The sequence below is a fragment of the Magnolia sinica genome, chromosome 13 (assembly GCF_029962835.1).
Source record: "Magnolia sinica isolate HGM2019 chromosome 13, MsV1, whole genome shotgun sequence".
NCBI classification, from domain to species: domain Eukaryota; kingdom Viridiplantae; phylum Streptophyta; class Magnoliopsida; order Magnoliales; family Magnoliaceae; genus Magnolia; species Magnolia sinica.
In genome coordinates, this window is record NC_080585.1 from 13140650 (window position 1) to 13160639 (window position 19990).

A 19990-nucleotide genomic window follows, 5' to 3' on the forward strand; every position below is an offset into this window, starting at 1 on the left:
TATATCTTGTGCAATAACCGATACTTATCTATATCCCAAGGGTGCGATACGTAAAGCAATACCGATATTTCGAACACTGGAAGGCAGGACTACACATGTAAGCTTTATGAACATCTATAAGTATTCTTCATATAGCGCAAACAGGCAATTCACCAATGTTGGTGACTTGGGTTTCGAAAATTCCATGAGAAATATAACTGAGAAGCAAGACTACCGCAATTGAAAGACAACTCATTTCTGCAAGCATAATTCGCCTAGCGTTTCCTCATTTTAGACCTTGCGTATCTGAAGAATCCCAGTCAGGAAATAACTGTGTTAGCAGCATTTCTTTGAAAAGAAAGTGTAAAACATAAATTCAAATGATAGGAATTTGAGTATATATTGGTAGGAAGGATACTCTAGGTGCATGCCGCCACGGTCGGATGATGCCAGCAAACTTCCCTGAAGTCCGTTCATAGCTTCAGTGGCATTTTCAACTTCCTGCAAACAACAATATTTCTGGCTCCTTCAAGCAAACTAGCTTAAATTCATACATGCACATTATGATTCAATTCACACAAAGTGTGTCGTTTAGGGATTCAGACCCAATTGGACTTTTTATTTTCAATGGTAAGTTTAGATAATTATACCCCACACAAACATTAATAACCATAAGTTACTGCATCGGATGTATATGCTTGAAACCAGAGTTGCTTAAGAAATGTCACTTCAAGAAAAGGGATGTATTAGAGTTAGATACTTAGTTATTGAGTTGTTGTGCAAACAGTAATGCACCTTAAAATCAGCAAAAGCAACTGGCATTCCACCTCTTGCCCGCATCTTAAGTGTATGGAATCCGGTATATCTAGCAAAAGCAAGAATTCGGAATATCAAACATTTCGAACCAGAGCAGTCGAGAAAAGGTTAACTTCAAAAGATGAATAAACAAAACAAATGTACTGTTTGACAGAGTAAGGCCCTGGCACAAAGCCCTTTATGGGGCAAAATAAACATTTTTAAGGCATCAAAACCGTATAAAAGCAAGCCACTCACTGAGATAAGACTTGCTTGATCTCTTCTTCAGTGCAATTTGGACCTAGATTTGCAATAAACAAAGTGGAACATGGAGGTATATCCCCTGCTGTTGGCTTTTCCATTTTCTGAGACAGCAGAAGGTAGCATGTGAATCATCAAGTTGCATGAATATGCATGCACATAAATTTAATGCTTAAAATATATGGCAGTTAGGAAGATAAGAAAAACAAAGATGTCAGACTTATCCAATTGCATCTGAAAAATTAAATCCCTATTTAAGGATATGTTGGCAAGTTCCCAGAGAAGGGAGACAAAAAAGAGAGGAGAAGAGGAAGAGAACAACTATATAATCACCACCCTCAAAGCACAGAAGAAGAACAACTAAATAATCACCATCCTTAATGTACAACTCATTTCACAACATCAGATCATGATGGCACTAGGAAATCTCAGCAAAAAGACCCAAAACAAGGGCCGTACGACACAATAAAAAATAAAAAATCATAGCACCAAGATCTCAGTGGAATTTCATGATTCTTGTTTCTGGTGATTGCTAATGATCAACCGCACCTAATACATGTGATACATCTCCACAGGAAACACTAGGAAAAACAGCCAGAGCAAAAAACTAACAAATTTATTTATTTTTGGGGTATTTTGAGTGAAACAATCCTAAAAACCCAATGAAAATCCCACATAAATCCTTTAAAATCATCCTATTCCAAATGACTTTTTTGCTTCACATGTCCACATGGTTGGAATCAACCATGGTGTGCCGTAACGGCCGTTATGGGGCTGTAAAAGCCGTTACGTAAAGGTAACAGTGACAACCGTTACACGTTCCGGGGTTGCAATGGCCGTTACGGAAAAAATGACCTGTAACAGCCGTTACAAACCACCCCCCCCCCGTAAAGGCCATAACGATTCTATAATGGTTCATTATGAGGCCGATATAGGTTTTTCGAATTTTTTTTATAATAATAAGAAAAAGAGATGGTACTGGCTATCATAGCCAGTATCGTAAAGGTTGGTTGTCCCATGCACTCAATAAGTTAAGTTATCCACTGGGTGGACCATAACTTGAGATCCAACCAATTTGACTTGAAACCTTGTGTGTGTGCGTGTGTACCAGACTGCATGGGACCTTGAGTGCAGTCTTAAGTGGTGGACAGCTCAAGTGGCCCCCACTGCAATGTTTATGTGAAATCCATTCCGACCAACAGGTGTGTCACCCCACGTTAGTCCCAAGGACTAAATATCAACCCTATCCGTGATTCAGGTGGGCCACACCAAAAGAAACAATTGGAAGAGAGGCGTGCACCGTTGATTTTTACAGGGCCCACCGTGATGGTTATGTGAAATTTGATCGAACCAGTACATGACACACACAAATTTAGGCATGGGCCCAAAAAACCAGGCCCATTTGTGATTCAAGTGGGCCACACACCAAGGGAAACAGTTTTAGGGGTGAGTGTCGCCCTATACACCATTTTCAATTTTATGGTCCACCTAAATCATGAATGGGGCTGGTTTTTCAGCCCTAGGCCTAATATTGGGCCACTTAACAAATGGTTGGAGTGGATTTTGAAAATACATGATGGGGGGGCCCACCCCAACGAGACCATCCCTTAACTAAAATTTTAGCGAATGGCATTTACGTGGACCAGTGAGGCACTCACCACGCTTTATCATGGTGTGAAGACTCTTTGGGGCCCACTGCGATGTACATGTTTTATCCACGCCATCCATCCATTTTTCCAGATTATTTTAGGGCATAAGACCAAAATTGAAGTATATCCAATTTTCAAGTGGACCACACTAGAGTTTCAACAGTAGGCATTCAATTCCCACTGTTTTCGTCCACTTGAGTGTCAGATATACTTCAATTTTGGTCTCTCACACTAAAATGATCCAGAAAAACGGATGGAAGGCATGCATAAAACACACATCATAGTGGGCCCATAGAGTCTTCACACCACAGTAAAGGGTGGTGAGTACCTCACTGCACAATCCCCGTCGATGTAAAAGCCATTTACGTAAAAAGGGTCGTCCACTTTGGGTGGACTCCACCATCATGTGTTTCCCAAATCAACTCCAACCATTACACGCCAAACTAAAATTTAAGCCCAGGGCCCAAAAAGCCTTATCTGTAATTCAAGTGGGCCACATGAAGGGAAACAATTTGGAGGGTGGCATTCCCCTTCAGTATTTTTACTCATGTGGCCCACCTAAATGATAGATAGGGCTGACTTTTGGGACCGAGGCCTAACATGGGTTGACACATCTAATGTACAAATGTATTTCACATACATACCATGATGGGGCCCACCTGCGCAAATCAATGCAAGAGACCATAAATTGCTTAGTTACAGTCCGGTGGGAAATGTGTGTGTATGCACGTGTATAGACTTGAGAGGATGTGTTGGATGATGTTAGCATCCCCACCCCCCATATGTGTGTGCGCGCGCGCGCACATGTATAGACTTGAGCGCCCCCCCCTCAACTTAGATGATGTTGGCATCCCCCCAAGTAACATGTGTTCCTCGACTATTCATTGAGAGAGTTTCGATGTAGGTTGTGATAGTAAAAGGATTTTGAGGGATGCCCTGTGTCATGCGTAGACTTTTCGGGGTTGTCTTTGGGGATAAGGTGGAGGACTACTAATGCGGACATCAATGGTGCACCCTTTAGAGTGTACCAGAGGAGGAGGCGTCGCCGACAGAGTACCGAAGCGGAGGAGTTGATGTGGATGGACCCACTTTCTGACGCGCTACGAGTACAAGAGCAATATGACCGCACCCTGACCACAAATCCATGGGTCGGATTTCACACCCTACCACACGGGTGTTTTAGTTTTAGACCTTTTTTTTTTCCCCCTTTTCGAGAGCTTTATTGCACTTTCTTTATTTTTCATCTTTTTATTATTTTTTCTTGTTTTCAGGGGCTTTAGTGCACTTTTACTTTTTCTATGGCTTATATATATATTGTGAGAAATCCTATTTTAATTATTATTGAATGAATAGAAATTCGTATATTTTATTCCTCTTTTATCAAGATATTAGAGTGTCAGGATTGACCCTTAGGTGTTGAGAATTCCACCTGATTTCAGGTTTCCTTCTTTCTATATCTTCGAAGTGCAGGAAAAGATAAGAATCATCCGCTTCTTTTCTTTTGATGACAAAAGACCTATACTTTCTTCATCTCGAACCCTTCATTTTTCACTCATTTTGTTCCTCCCAGGATGTCCCCCTTTTGGTTTGAACGGAAAAGAGGGATGATTAATCAGTAAAATTAGATCCGAATTTGACCGTAGATTGACTTATGCTAGATCTGGGATATCCTCATATCCCTATGTACTCCATTTTTACCGTTTACGTGATTTTATGCTAAGGGGCATGATCCAAACGGAATGACCTCATCTTAGTGTTGAGATTTACTTAATCTCTTTGATTGAAAAGGTTTAGGTGATTAATGTATTTATTTGAATATTCTTTAACATAATTATACATGCATCTAGGATTAGGTCATCACATGTCTCTGCATCAATTACATTGCCCTTTTTCATATGGTGGAAGAAAGATGTATCCAGCTTGCTTCAGCCGACCTCCACAATCGGTCTCCTCAGGCTTTTAAGGGGTGTAGGGAACTGATGAATCTTGAGGGTGGAATATGGGGTCAGTTGGAGGGGATTCCTAGAGAGGAAACAAAAAAGAAAAGAAAAAGAAAAAAAAGGAAGAGGGGTGAGGATTGTTCCCTCATGAAAATCCTTACTTGGAATGTCCAAGGGTTAAGATACCCCCAAAAGCATGTCTAAGTTAAGAACATGTGTAAAAGATCTAAGGCCAATATCATTAATCATCGGGAGTCTAAGCTCTAGTCCGTTGATAGGAGCCTTGTTGAGTCTGTTTGGGGTCGCTGAGGAGTGGCACAGGAGGCCTTCGACTCCATTGGGCCAGCCAAGGTTATTCTATTAAAGTGGAATCTTGGCCTATGGTGTAAAGAGGAAAGTTAGGTCAGTCATTTCTTGATTGCCATCTTTCGGGAGGTGTCTTTAGGATTTAAATGGGTTTTCTCGAGTGTCTACGATCTCAACCATCCTCTCTGCCCCTCTATCTAGTTGTCGTCGATTTTCGATAAATGGCATCTCTTGTGGTGTATTGAGGGTGACTTCAATGTTGTCCACTTTGTTCACGAGAAGTTGCATGGGGTGTTAGACATGGTGTGCGGTAACAGTCGTTACAGAGCCATAAAGGTAACGGTGACAACTGTTACACATTATGGGGCTGTAACAACCATTACAAACCTCATAATGGCCCGTTACACTCCCCATAAAGGCTGTAAGGACCCCATAACAGTCCATTATGGGGCCACTACAAGTTTCTTGAGTTTTTTTTTTTTTTTTTTTTTAAAATAAAAAAAGAGACCATAACGATCGTTACAACCCTTATGGTAATGGTAATGGCCACCATTACCATTACGAAATACCTTGGTGTCATGGCTTCTAGTAGCATTTGTGGTTTTTCAAATTGGGTTTTGAAGTATGATCTGGTGGACCTCCCAATGGTGGTATCAAGTTTGCTTGGTCGAACAGTCACGACCCCCCTAGGTTCTTGTTATCTCCTGGGTGAGTTGAGAAATTCCCCTTACTCGCCAAAAGGGTCTTCCTAAGCTCGTGTCTAGTCGTTGTCTTATTTTTTTAAAAGCCGAGGAGATCAACCAAAGTCCTAAGCCCTTCAGGTTTGAGTTGGTGTGTCTAGAAGTCAAGGGGTTTCAAGATCTCGTTGTGGAGTGGTAGTCCTCCTTCCATGTTGTGGGTCGGGCAGGTTTCTCCTTATTCAAGAAGTTGAAGTTGTTGAAATCTAAGCTCTCTTCCTGAAAATGGGAGGTTTTTGCCCAAAGGGAGTTTGAGTCTTTGAGATGGACTTTTTACTTAGCAAAATCCAAGACCAAGGCATTAAGGAGGAAAGCAGCTTGTCGTCCCTCGCAGAGAAAGATCTCAAAGATAAGTTGTCCCCTAACTATTGTGTTAGGCTTTTAGCGGAGGAAATCAAATGGTATCAAAGATCGTGGGTCATCTGGCTTAAGGAGACAGAAACACCAAATTCTTTCACAAAATAGCAATGCCCAGGCTCAATCCAATTGCATTTCCTACCTTATGATTAATGGTAGAAAGGTTTCTAATAAGGATTCTATCTGTGACTCAATTACTAAGTTTTATTATAAGTTGCTTTCAAATGAGAGCCGGGAAAGACCTCTTTTGGACAATCTGGATTTTAAGTCTCTTTTTATCGAGGCATTAAATCTGGAGGTGCCTATTTCTCTTGATGAATTAGAGGAGGTCGTGTGGGCTTTAGGTAGGGACAGCCTCGAGGCCTGACGATTTCCCATTGGCCTTTTCCCAATCCATTTATATGCTAATTAAATCGGATATTTTGGCATTCGTGGAGGAATTTTTTATTCAGCTTCCCTCCCAAAAGAGTTGGGTGTACCTTTTTGGTCATCATTCATAAGCTTGAAGGTGCAGATTGTCTGAGGAACTTCAGGCCTATTATTCTCCTTAGTCCATACAAAATCATTGCTATAACATTGAGCCATCAATTAAGGGTTGTGCTCCCCAAGTCGTCTCCCAATTTCATAACGCCTTTATTTCTAGTAGGCAGATTATTGATAGCGCTCTTATTGCCCACGAGCATTTGGATTCTTGTCACAAATCGGGTTATCGTGGTGTGATTTGGAAATTGGACCTCGTGAAGGCATACGATCATGTGAAGTTGTCTTTTCTTAATTATTTCTCAGGTCGGATGGGTTTTGGGGGGAAATGGAGTTGTTGGATTCAATGTTGTGTCCTTGGCTACTTTCTCAGTTTTCATTAATGGGTCTCCTTTTGTTTTTTTAAAGCTTCTCGAGGCCTTAGGGAAGAGGACCCCTATCGCCCTTCCTTTTTGTGATTGTTGCAGAAGCCCTCAATAAACTGCTACCTAAGGGTCAATTTGTGGATCTTTACATGGGGCTTTCTAGTCCAAAACTTTCCCTGTTGATTAGTCAGCTTCAATTTTCTAATGACAAAATCTTGTTTTGCGAGGCAGCCGACTCTTCCATGTTTAATCCAAGGACCTCTATTAGATGGTTTGAGGTTGTTTCATGTTTGAATATTAATCTATATAAAGGCAGATTTCTTGGTAAAACGGCCACCCATCTTTGGGATAAGGTGGTGGAGATAATGGAGAGAACGCTAAGTGCCAAAACGAGCAAGCTCCTCTCCCTAAGGGGGTAGGCTATCCTTCAAATCATCCCTCTCCAATCTCCCTTTATATTTTATGTCACTATTCCAGTGCCTTAAGAAGGTCATCTTGCGTATTGACAAGTAACGTCAAGATTTCCTTTGGCAGGATAGGGCTTCGAAAGCTAAATTTCATCTCCTATAGTGAGGTTTGTCGTCCCTATGATGAGGGGGGAGCTAAGCTCAGGAGGTTAGAGGTTGTCAAATTTGTCCTGTTGGTCAAATGGGTCTCTGGCAGTTCAGTGTTGAGGCCTCTAGTTAGCGGAAGAAAGTAGTGGAGAGTAATAATGGCCCTTACCCAGAAGGCAGTGGACAAGAGACTCTTCCTTATATCGAGCTTCCTTCCTTTGGAAGGTTGCGACGCAGGTAGCTCCCAAGGTGTTTAAGGGTTATAGTTTTGTTGTTGTTGGGGGGTGGTGTTGCCAGGATTAGATTTTGAGATGATATTTGGTGCAATGACTTGCCTCTTAGATCTTCTTCCTTACACTAGCGAATCTTTGTCCAATGGCTAATATTTTTGTTGTTGGGTGTTTCTCTGTTATGAACTTGGGATGGGTTTGGGTTTGCCCAGTGTAGGAGGGTTTTGGATAATTATGAATTCGATGATTTAATTCGATTTGCCTCTTGTTTCTTTTGCAAGGGATCGTGCTCGCTCCTAGAGTGGACGATTCTCTGGTATGGTGCTTTGGGAGGTCTGGCAATTTCATAGTTCGCTCGCTCTACATACATATTTCTTGATCAGATCAAGGGTCAAACAGCCATCATACCATGTATGTTTGGGCATATGGGGCTCCTAAAATATCAGCTTTCGCCTGGTATCAAGAATCTCAGCCAAGATTTTGTACGAACCACCACTTCGGCTGATTGGCTTTAAAAATTTCAGGCGCACTACACTGCAGGGTATTCAATATCGGTTACGTTTCGGCCGTAACGGCCAATACGTAACGGTATCAACCGTTACGCGATACGACCCTGAAATAGGGCACCTCTGTTTTTTGGGTTCGTAACGGCCGTTACGGTACCGTAACAAACGTTACAGGCCATAACCCTAAAGAAAAATGGAAGGAAAAAAAAAAAACAACATACTTTTTTTTTTTCCTTTTCTTCTTCTTCTTCTTATTATTATTGGGTTGCGGCGTTGCTGCTGCTGCGGCAGCAATTGCTGCCTCTCTCTCTCTCTCTCGTTTCGGTCCCCTCTTTTCTTTTCATTTCCCTCTCCTTTTCTTTTTCCAGAAAAAAAATGACGCAGTTTTTTTTTTTAAAAAACTCTGTAGTATATGCTGCATAGTGCAAACGCACTATTTTATTATGTGGGGTGGGGCCCACCTTGATTTATGTATGGTAAATCTATGCCATCCATAATTTTTCAGGTTCATTTTAAGGCATGATCCTTGAAATGAAGGGATCAAAATCTCAATTGGACCACGCAATTGGGATTGAATGCCCACCGTTAAAATCTTCTTGGGGCCCATTATAATGTTTATTTTCCATCCAACCTGTTGATGAGGTCACATGGACCTTCACCTTGACGAAGGGAGAACACAAATAACAGCTTGATCCCAAAATAAAATGTGCTGAGAAAATTTTAATGGTGGGAATTAAATCCTTATTTTGTGATCCACCTAAGATTTGCATCAGCCTCATTTTTTGGTCCATGCCCTGAAATAAGCGGGCAAAAAGGATGGACCACATGGATATACAACAAATGCATTGAGGTGGGTCCTACTTTTAAAGGCATGCTCACTAGTGGCCCACCGAAGATTTAGATCTACCTGAATTTTTAGACCATGCCTTTAAATGAGTTGGCAAAACGGATTAATAGCATGGATATACAAATAAATCGAGGTGGCCGCCTAGCCCACTAGTGGTCCACCTGAGATTTGGATTTACCTCATTTTTTACCAATACCCTTAAATGAGTTGACCAAACAGATGGATGACATGTATATATAATACATAATCCAGTGAACCCAACGTACATGGCCCTAAAAATTTATACATGAGGTATATATCAACTCAAAATTAACTGATTAAATTTTGGGACCATTGTTGCTAAGTCGCAATCCCAAAATTAAATTATTTCAACAATTTTCACTATTAGTTTGCAGACACTTGTTTTTTGAAATAGGACCATTTGATATTTTTCATTTTTCACTGTCCAATAAATGTCCACCAATCCATTAGTGGGATAAGTGCCAATAGATTGCATTATTTGAGGCTAGTTTAGGGCATCAAACGGTCCCCTAATTAACCCCGAATTGACATAACTATTTACCCCAATTTAATTTTAATTTTTTAAAAAGATCTATTAAGGAAAATGATATCAAATTGTTAGGTAAATGAATTACATGATAGGATACAGAAGTCCCTAAACTCTATATGTTGAAATGAAATGCATGTGAATCACGAAGTATACAATGCACTAGCACTATAAATAAAAGGAAAACTTGAAAATATAAGATGTTTTGGTATTACATTCATTATAGTAAATTTATATAGATATTATATAGTTAGAAAACTAAATATAAAAGCATTGCAGTTAATTCCAGGTTGTCAGGTTCATAAATCCATCAGACAACCCGATATAGCATTCTTATCAAAGAGTGGACTGTTACACCATTGTAAACATGTTCCAAATTATAAATGAATGCATATTTGGAATATTTAGAATATTCCAGATTTAATGGATATTTTTCCATAATTTTTTGACCTTTTTTTTTTTTTACACCGTTACACACCCCGTATTGACCGATACGGGGCGTATCCGTATCGGTAACGGTGGGCACCGTTACACCCACCGATACCGTAACGGAACACCTTGCTACACTATCCTTGCTGGGGGTGAGTATAGGACGTTCATGTCCTTTGAAATCCTGCCACAATTATAAAATCCAGAATGATCTTAACCAAATTCTCCTTCAGTCTCCCAAAACACTTGGAAGAATGCAACTGGGAAGCCATCAAGCCCAGGAACCTCAATACTTCCCAAACTAGCTACATGCACCTCAAAACCCCTAGATTGGACGTTCCACCCAGTCTACATCCTCTACATTGATCTGACCAAACTCCAAATTGTCAAGACAGGCCAAGCCACCCCTTTGGGGTAAAGAAGCACCACAATGCAAGTAAGATATGTTCTGGACCTTCCTGTACATCTCACTAGTGATTTGGGATGTAAAAATGCAGGAAAAATGGAAGCTCACTTTATGTAGGTTTGGCGTTCTGCTGCCCTATTTGGAAAATACATTTTTATTGACTTGGAAATCCAGCCAACCACAATTTGGCTACAACCAAACACACTGTGTAATGCAGTGTTTACTCATTATCACCGACAGACTATGAAAGGATGAGCACATGCAAACAGCGTGAAAGGAAAAAGTAGTTCCTTTTTCTATAAAGATAAGAAAAAGTAGTTCCTTCCGTGCCTCGTAACTATAAACTGCATGCCATCCTAAAATTTTGGATTTCTTGAATCTTATCCAGGATGAGCACATGCAATAAAAAGTAGCCCATATCGCTGCCCTCTTAAAACCAGATAGACCCAGACCCTGAAATAACTAGTTTCGCTCTTGTTACTCCATTACAGATAAGGGTTCTAAGCATCTCCCACATCCATAGAGAGGGGAACAGCTTTACCAACAAGACATCAGAATATTGAACAAAATGAAAATACAGCATCCATAGAGAGGGGAACAGCTTTACCAACAAGACATCAGAATATTGAATAAAATGAAAATACAGAATCACACAGAATTATAATAGCCAAGATACATCAAAATCCCAAATCACTTACATTCAATGGAGCATTATCAAGATCACCAGCCATCTCACCACTGAAAATTCAAATAAGATATAGTTAGCAAAATGTAGAAGAAGTGATCAACGCAAAAGAAAGGGGGGGAGAAGAACTTGCAGAATTCTATGGAGAAGTATGAATTAATAATATCTAGTCATCTATGAACAAATATCTGAAATCCATTAATCTAATACAATTGTTGTGTGTTCTGAATTGCGTTTGAACCTCTGTGTGGCAGCTAAAGCACCCTTGTTGCTCGAATCGGGATTATCAGTGCCGGATGGTTCATCAGATCCACCATCTCCTGAATGTGCAAATGTGCCAAAACATGTGCCAGTGAGCTTCCAGTGACAGTGTCTCTCTAGTGAAATCTAGGCTGGGAAAATCTCAGCTCAAGGCATATGAAAAGGAGAAAGAGATGCACAATGTTAACAACCATACATCTTGAAAAAATAAAGCATATCATATTTGGCATTCAACAGTGCCTCATCAACAGAACAGATCCAACCATAACAAATCAACCAACAAAAGCCACTATGGTATTTGTCTTCCATTGAAATCCGCGATGTACAGATTTCATTACCGTCATTACTCCCGCTTTCTTGAGTATCATCTGGTATTCTAACTCTCTTATCAATCACTGCATAGGCTTCACCCCCTATGTACAAAAAAGACCACATTATTTTGATTTTCTTATGAGATATTCTAGAGATTGAAATCCAACAGCTATCAAGCTAACCCAGAAATATGATTTTACTAATTTGAGCAGTGTAGAAACTTCTGAATATAAAGAGATACTGATGTACCTCGTGGGCGTTTGCTCCGTGAATTTGTTCTGGCCAGCTCAACATGCAGACGAGCTCCAGTCTGGGGGTCGAAAATTACACCCTGAAAAAGGACCATCAGAAGAGACCAACATCAAAACAATAACATAACCAATGAATACAGTAGCTATGCTCATTAGTCAACATAACTGCTAGAACGGAGTTGGCAACCATGGTTTTCGCACACAAAGTTGAAACATCAAACATAGGTACAAGTATAATGCTCAACCTGACATGTCAATGTGACACAAACTTATAATAACTTGAAGTGGATTATAGGTTCAACATTGGTGGATGGGCTTCATCGAAACAGGATGATCAGAACAATGTGTGAATTTGTGCACACATGGAAAACAAAGCAAAAATAGAAGGCTAGAAAGATCCCTTCAAAATCAGAAATGGAGGGGAAAAAATGTGTGGTTCTTAATTGAAGTAAATGACTATCCTCAAATCAGGAACATCAAGAGCTGGTAATGGAATTTTATAATCATCAAAAAACGGTTTTTTAAGTATTAAATAGGCAATTTTCCCACAGTTTTTCACATTGCTTCTTGCCTAATCCAAAGATGCCCATCCAAGAACTAAAAAATGCTTAAAGATGTTCAGACAATTATATATGTTAGTACACTGATTTATGCACCCTATTTGTCAATCATGTAAGTCCTTGTGTCATGTAGTTTGTTGAACCCTTGGAAGCTTAAGACCAAAGACATAAGTGAAGGTAAAGCATCAAGAAGCGAAGAACAGGTAAAACGTGGTGCCTTGGTGACCCTGACCTTAAACCTTTAGATGATCTTAAACCTAATAGATAAATCTTTTATTGATCATCCCTTAAGCCATAGGAGCTAAAATTGATCATCCTTAGATTGACTTTAGAGGTCCCAAGTTGCTAGAAAAATCGCACAAATTCAGCAACCTTCGGTCCCATCAAACCCACATTTGGTGCGACCGAAAGGGCCCAAATCTGTCCAACAGCTTTCCTATCTAATTCGTTTCAACCAAACTTCAAAGTCGGTGCGACCGAACATACTTCGGTGCAACCGAACCTCCACTCAGTGTGATCGAAGACTAGCTATTATACATCCATTGGAGCATTTTTCCTATAAATCTAGCACCTAGATCTTTGTGAAAATAATGAATTGACATTCTAGAGACCCTAGTACATCCCAAGCTCTATCAAACCTCCTAGGCTCTATCCCATTGAGATTCATGCTCTCTTCTTAGTGATTTTTCACTCTAATGAACATTCCAAGCTCCTCTACAAGAATACCATGATCCCAAGCCCTCTCTAGAGTTTACACACCATTTCTCTTGGCAAACCCAAGTGTCTATCAACCTCTAGAGTGTTCATAAAGTAGAATCTCCTAGGCTCTACGACTTCTCATTAGTTATATGAGATTCTATCCAACCTCTCATCATCTTGGTCGCCGCATCAGAGCATCACATGCAAGGTGTTTGATCTTATAGCTAAAGTCTTGGCAAAGCATCGGCATCATGATCGAGGCAACAAATGGGAGTTGATTGAAGCACATGAAAGCATCAATCTAGCAACCCCAAAAGGCGCTACAAAAGGGGCTCAATCCGACAAGTTGTCATATGTAAGAGTCCGTATACACTCATTCCTTATGTAGGATTGAGTGTACAAGTTTGAATTGCCAAACTCGACTAAGTTCTTGTGTAGGGCATTAGCTCTTATGTACGGCCTAAATCAAAGTCCTTGTGTAGGCTACCAGACACGGGTGCATGCATGTTAGTCTCCATGAGAGCTTCTGGCAGGAGTAAACATAAGTCCTTGGATTAGGATTAAGGTTGTTGGTTAGCCTAAGGAAAACCAACTAAAGTCTCTTGTGAGAGCCTCCGGCAGGAGTGTACATCAATAGGTTCTCGTGTAGGACCGAGGTTCGTGGCGAGCCTATAGAAAACTATGTAAAGTCTCTTGTGGGAGCCGATCCTTGTGAAATCCAATACACTTATGAGTTGAGTGCGTCCGTCGAGAGTGGAGTAGGGAAACTGAACCACTATACATGCCTGTATTTGGGATTGTTATTTGAGCACTTGTTTAATTATGCTTATGTTGTAAATGTTTAATTATATATATGTATGATTAGATGAATGCTAGGAGTTGATAAGTAGCACATCCCACACACACATGTACACTATCATGTTTATAGACTAGTTATTTTATTACCATATCTTGTGTAGTCTATGTGATTGGACCCTCTATTGGCTTGGAAGCCTTAGAGTTAAATTGCCTTATTTAATTTGAATATGGCCTCAAGTAAGTAATTGTGTTTTTAAAAAGTCACAATTTTTAATTGGTCCTAATCACCCCCGCTATAGGACATAGCCATTATTCCTTAGCTTTGTCAAGCTTCCGAGCATAGCCTATGGGCCCTCCACGTGCAATTTCAATATATTCAAACCCTTGGACAAGGGAGCACAATACTTAAGAGCAATTTTTTGGCGTAGACAAATCAGAAGTATGTATGTGGATTCTTATCCTTTGTATTCAAAATACCTTATAAGGTACAAAAATCTTTCCTTTGATTGGTAACAAAAAAAATTTATTGAGAGAAAAAGGAAATAAAATTATCTGTCAAGACAATGGATATGAAGTAGAATGCTTTAACACGATGGAGAAGAAGAGCCCCAAACCTTTGCACATGGAGGACTATGGTGGGTGATAAGAAGTAGAGATTTACATAACTCGTTTACCCACAAAAAAAGCCCTCCACAAGAAGCGTGAGCCCAAATTCACAAACCTACCCTATAAGGTTAACATCATGAAGACCTTGGAGGAGTTCCAACTCCTCAAACTCGAACGCCACAAGTTGCTCTTGAATGGCACACACTACACCAAATTACGACCTAAATATTCATAACAACCTTTTAGCGAGAATGTTCCTCTCTGAAAGAGAGTAAAGACAAGGGAATCAACACACTACATCCAAACCCCCACCCATAGATCCTCCCAAAACCTTATTATTCACACTGTTCCAATCTCAAATCACACCTTTGGAAAGGAACTTCTCAGACTCCTCTCGACCCATCCTCAAACTTCAAAATGGCCATCTAAATAAAAGAACCCTGCCCCCTTGTAAAACTGCTTGGAGTCCAACCCCTTTCCAGTTCTCCATATTTGCTAGCAATGACCTTTCTCCAAAGGCTTTGCCATTAAATCTAAACCGCCACCACCATCTCAAGAGAAGGGCTCAATTCTTTTATCTTTTTCTTCTTAGCACAACTCCCCCTTCTACCTTTGACCTCTAAACCCCTTCTCAAGTGAAGAATGGGACTTCTCAACCCGATTAATATATATATATATATATATATATATATATATATAAAAAGAAGCATTCAAACAATTGACCTAATGCATGTGATTGTATATGCAATCATTGTCCATGCATTCCAACCATAAACCATCAAATTTGAAAAAAAAAAAACATTTTCTCTAATTTTTTAAAACTATCACTATTCATTCCAATCCAATATCAAACTGAAATTAAAAGAAGTCAATTAAAACTATAAAAAGGGCATTCAAACAATTGATCTGATGCATGTGACTATATATGTAAACATTCTAAATGTATTCTAACAATCAAAAATCAAAATACAAAAATTACCCTTTTTTATTCTTTTCTTTTCTTTTTGTAAAAAAACGGCATATTTACACAAAAAAAAAAAAAAAAAAACCAAATCTAACAAGATATGGTTGATCCGATGTTGTCATCTTCAATTTCATTGTTTCTAACAATAAATCACAAAAAAAAGGGCATTCACGTTTTTTCAAAATTTCCCAAAACAGCCCAATCGAGCTTTGATCCATCCAAACCGATTCGATTTCAAGTTTTAATGGCCTAGGAATGCACCCACAAACGAAATTGCCTTACCAACACTCTAAGAAACACAAACCACCAAGAAATGTGTAATTTCAACCCAAAACAACTCCCTTTTTTATGTATTAAAAAATAAAATAAGAGTCACATTGGACCGTTACACCCTGTAACGGCTGGTTACCGCCAGAAGTTCTTGGGGTACCTATTACAACCCCATATCGCATAGCAGGCAGCACCAACATTACCAATAAGTAATGGCCGTTACAATCTTTACATAACTGTTATGGAATACCTTGGCACCACCCCATATTGGCCAATAGGCCTGATACAGACATAAGACCCATGTCAACACCGATACAAAACAATACATGCCAATACAATTGATACATGCCCATATGGACATAAAGGTCCTCTTTTTTTCTTCTTTTTTTTCAGTTCTATTGTTTTTCTACTTTCTTCTTCATTTAAACCACAAAGGAAGCTTAGAAACTTATTTTCCAAGATCCAGGCCCTTTTTGAGGATCAAAACACAAGATTGGAATGGTATTGACGAATCACAGTGGAATGCATCATTTTGGAAATAATTAGAAGAGTTAAACCATCACTTCTTTCGTTTATTCGTCTTTCTTTTGTTGTGTTTCAATGTAGTGAGCCTCAATCCACAAAATAATGTCCAAGAGTGTTTTTCTGTATGCAGACACACACCTATGCACATATGTTCTGTCCAGTATTTTTGGAATTTTTTTACCAAAAAATGTTTGGCCAATAAGGCCTGTAATGCATTGGCCAAAAGTCTTGACAGTAAGGGAGCTGATAGCCTGCTACCAGTATTCAAACCTTGCATAACTACCTTTATAGGTAACAGGCTACTACTGAAAAACCTAATAGATGGGTTTTCCTAACAGGAACCCCATCACTACAGTTTCTTAACATCAGGTCAGCCGTATGCTTCCCCCACTTTTTTGGCTACATTGGAGGGTAGTGTCCTCTCAATCAGCAAAGCATTGCTCAAGTCCCAAGTTAGTTGGTTAGGTGGCATCTTAGGTAAGCATAGAAAATGGGAAAAATCAGATGGTTAGGGGTCATTTAGATGCCTATAAAGTTTTTAAGTTGTAAACACTTTACATTGGAAAATTATTTCAAGTGTAAACTATTTACATGCTATTTTGTTCGGGTTTTAACTAGTAATTAGTAAATAAAGTGTTTGCAAGTAAACAGATCGTGTTTGGCTAACTTGCAAAGTGTTTACTTTTAAGTAGGTATTCCCACCGAATAGAACTTGGGGCGGTAAATCCCTCCAAAATATGCAAATCACATTCGAAATGTCTTGGTTTTTTTGGGCCCTAGGAAAGCATCAAAGTATGCACATGCTGGATGGATTGAATGTCTACACCCATTACAATGGACCCCATACACGTGTCCCATACGAAATGTTCCCTTTTGTGTGGCCCATCTGACGATTAGTCTGACTTTCTTGGGGGCATCAAGGGACGTACATGATGGATAGATTGGATGCACTACAGACATAATGGGTGGGCCCCACACAGCATGAGTGTGTATCAACCCATGATGTTTTACTGTATATAATATAGTTTCAGTCAAAAAGACTTTACCCGTAACCGGAAACATCGCGTTTTTCCTTTTAAAAAAAAAAAAAAATGGAAAAGGGGGGGGGGGGGGGGTTGTAAACACTTTACACCTAAAAAGAGTTTCAAGTGTAAACTGTTTACATGCCATTTTGTTTGACTTTTAAGTGATGAAGTATTTATAGGTAAACAGATTATGTGTTTGGCTAACTTGTAAAGTATTTCCAATGTATTAAAGTAGGTATTCACACTAGATAGATCTTGGGGCAGCAAATCCCACCAAAGCCTGCAAATCACATAAAAAGGGCTAGATTTTTTGGGGCCCTAGAGCATCAAAGCATGCACAGTGGGCCGGCACACACAATCTGCAACCTTCTTAATGGCTGGTGTCCCATCCCAAATGGTCCCTCTCATGTGGTCCATCTGATGATCCTTTGGGTTGCTTTTTTCTTCTTTTTTTTTTCTTTTCGGGGCTGTAGGAGTGCATCAAGGGATGCGCATGATGGACAAATTAGATGTACTGTACACGTCACAGTGGGCCTCATATATCATGAGTGCATATCAACCATTGTGTTCTACCATGTGTAATGTCTTTTCAGTTGTAAACACTTGTAAGCTGAAAATGGCTTTTTGCTTGGAGGTAAAAAGAAAAAAGAAAAAAGAGTTAAACTGTAGAGTGTTTACAACCTGAAACGATTTACAGGCAGACTGCAAATGTGCCACCCAAACACTTGCATGTAAAGTGTTTACCTGTAATCCCTTTACAATAAGGATTTTCCAGGCATCCAAACAAACCCTTCATATTATCTACCCAGCACAATTTTCAGGTTATGCTTCATCCACAGTTCGGTCAGCAATCTGGACGATCTGGATTGCTGTATAACCATACCATGTGTACAGTCACAATTTTTTAAAAGGCGAAAAACCAATTCATGATTCTAGTCTATCCTTGAAAAATATATATGCATTGTAATTAGTTTCCAGGCATTCAGCAAAAATGCAGAAAATCTGAAAATATGAAGAAAAAATAAAAAAGAATTCAGAATCAGTATCGGTTCTGACATCTAATGCACTCATTGCCACCACAGCCGATTGATGATTGAAAAACGTAGCGAATGCAACAACCTACACACAAGCGGGAAAAACAAATAAACAAATCATATTCAAAGAAAAAGAAGGGGGAAAGAAACATGGAATTCAAAATGACAGAAACCCTAACCCTAACCCTAGAAAATAAGAGACCTGATCGCCCTTGCCGGTGTATTTGAGCTGACATGAAGAGAAACCCTGACGCCTGCGAAATAGGTTGTGGATCTCGCGGGGCTTGACGTCATCAGGGAGGCCTGATACGAAGAGAGTGTGGATCTTTTGCTGTTCGGGGTTAATGTAGACCGCGGGAGCAGCAGTTTGGTGGGGGTGCGGGTGGTAGTGGAGTGTGTAGGGGTGGTGGATCGCGGTTGCGGGGGAAATGATGGTGTCGGTGGGGACAGGGGGTTGGAGAGGGAGAGATGGTGGGATGGACGGCTGAGATGGAGGGAGAGGGTGGTGGTGGGGAGGGAACTGTGGCTTCATGTCGAGATGGTGATGGGGAGGAGGGAACGTCGGTGGCAGGGCCATGGCGTGGGGGTCGTGGGCGTGTGCGTGGGCATCCATCAGAGATGGGATCGAAGAGGGAGATGATATGGTGCGCGACCGGCGTCTTTTGCACACGAGGTGAAAAATGGAAGCGGATTGCGTAGTGAGTAACTCACCACGCTTAGCGTACCGAGTAAACTGTGGGAGGTCCACCATTATTTACCTATTTTATCCCCTACGTCCATCCATTTTACCAGTTAATTTTATGGATAGAGACAAAAAATGAGGCATATCCAATGTTCAAATGGACCACACTGCTGGAAGCAGTAGAATTGAACGTCTACCGTTGAAAATTTCTTAGGGCCACATAAGTTTTGGATCAAGCTTATATTTGTGTTTTACCTTCATCCGTGTCTGTATGATCTTATGAACAGGTTGGATGACAAATAAACATCACTGTGGGGCCTATAAAGGTTTCAACGGTGGAAATCATTATCCCCACTGTTTCCAATGGTATGATCCACTTGATCTTTGGATGTGCTTCAATTTTGGGCTCAACCCTTAAATTAGATGGAAAAACGGATGGACGGCGTGGATAGACTACATACATTCAAGGTGGTCCCAACTGAGTTTACTCAGTACGATAAGAGCGTACTGAATAACTCAGTACGCAATACGATTTCCTGAGTCGTGACAAATGAAATGGGCTGGACTGCCCCGGCCCGATCGACCCGGCTAGGTACGGCTACAGCTTGGACCCGTAAACTTGGCCCAAAGGTCGAGCCCAGGTCTAAAACTAGCGACTATGCGCGATCCGGTCTGGGGGAATGGCCAGTGATGAGCGAACCGGCCCGGCGTAATCGTTCTTATCACGATAGCGCCGCAATGCTTCTGGTTGCATGGGCTCCCAAAAGCTTAGACTGCTATTGGGTTCATTGAAGGTGGACCATGTATTTCTCTCCATTTTATTTGTAGCGACGAGTACAAAGGCTAGGATTATCCTGTGGATGAGATATGTCGAGTGCCATCAATGAACGGTTGGGCGGTGGTCTTGCTTACTTGCAAGGAGAACAAAAA

General features: G+C 40.3%; 1 protein-coding gene across 2 annotated transcripts; it reads right to left on the minus strand.

Moving 5' to 3' along the window:
* Positions 1-2: 2 nt before the first annotated feature.
* Positions 3-19029, minus strand: LOC131222869 (uncharacterized). 2 transcript variants are annotated; one of them, XM_058218099.1, is made up of 10 exons: positions 18581-19029; positions 18401-18463; positions 11896-11977; positions 11673-11747; positions 11315-11393; positions 11087-11126; positions 1033-1136; positions 775-844; positions 398-480; positions 3-285 (listed from the first exon to the last, which is right to left on the minus strand). In XM_058218099.1, the coding sequence occupies exons 1-10, from the start codon at positions 18989-18991 to the stop codon at positions 255-257; spliced, it is 1038 nt and encodes a 345-aa protein (XP_058074082.1). In that variant the 5' UTR covers positions 18992-19029; the 3' UTR covers positions 3-254. The 2 variants fall into 2 exon arrangements, with proteins under 2 accessions (XP_058074082.1, XP_058074081.1); XM_058218098.1 differs by having other exon boundaries at positions 1033-1139; positions 18581-19028.
* Positions 19030-19990: the final 961 nt, after the last annotated feature.

What these genes read in the sequence shown, in the direction of transcription:
- LOC131222869 (XM_058218098.1), bottom strand. Translation starts at nt 18,991, where the DNA reads ATGGATGCCCACGCACACGCCCACGACCCCCACGCCATGGCCCTGCCA. An exon ending in ATCAAGCAAGTCTTATCTCA is followed by an intron (nt 845 to 1,032) that starts GTGAGTGGCTTG and finishes TGCTTTTGCTAG; the next exon opens with ATATACCGGATTCCATACAC. An exon ending in CGTGGCGGCATGCACCTAGA is followed by an intron (nt 286 to 397) that starts GTATCCTTCCTA and finishes GGGATTCTTCAG; the next exon opens with ATACGCAAGGTCTAAAATGA.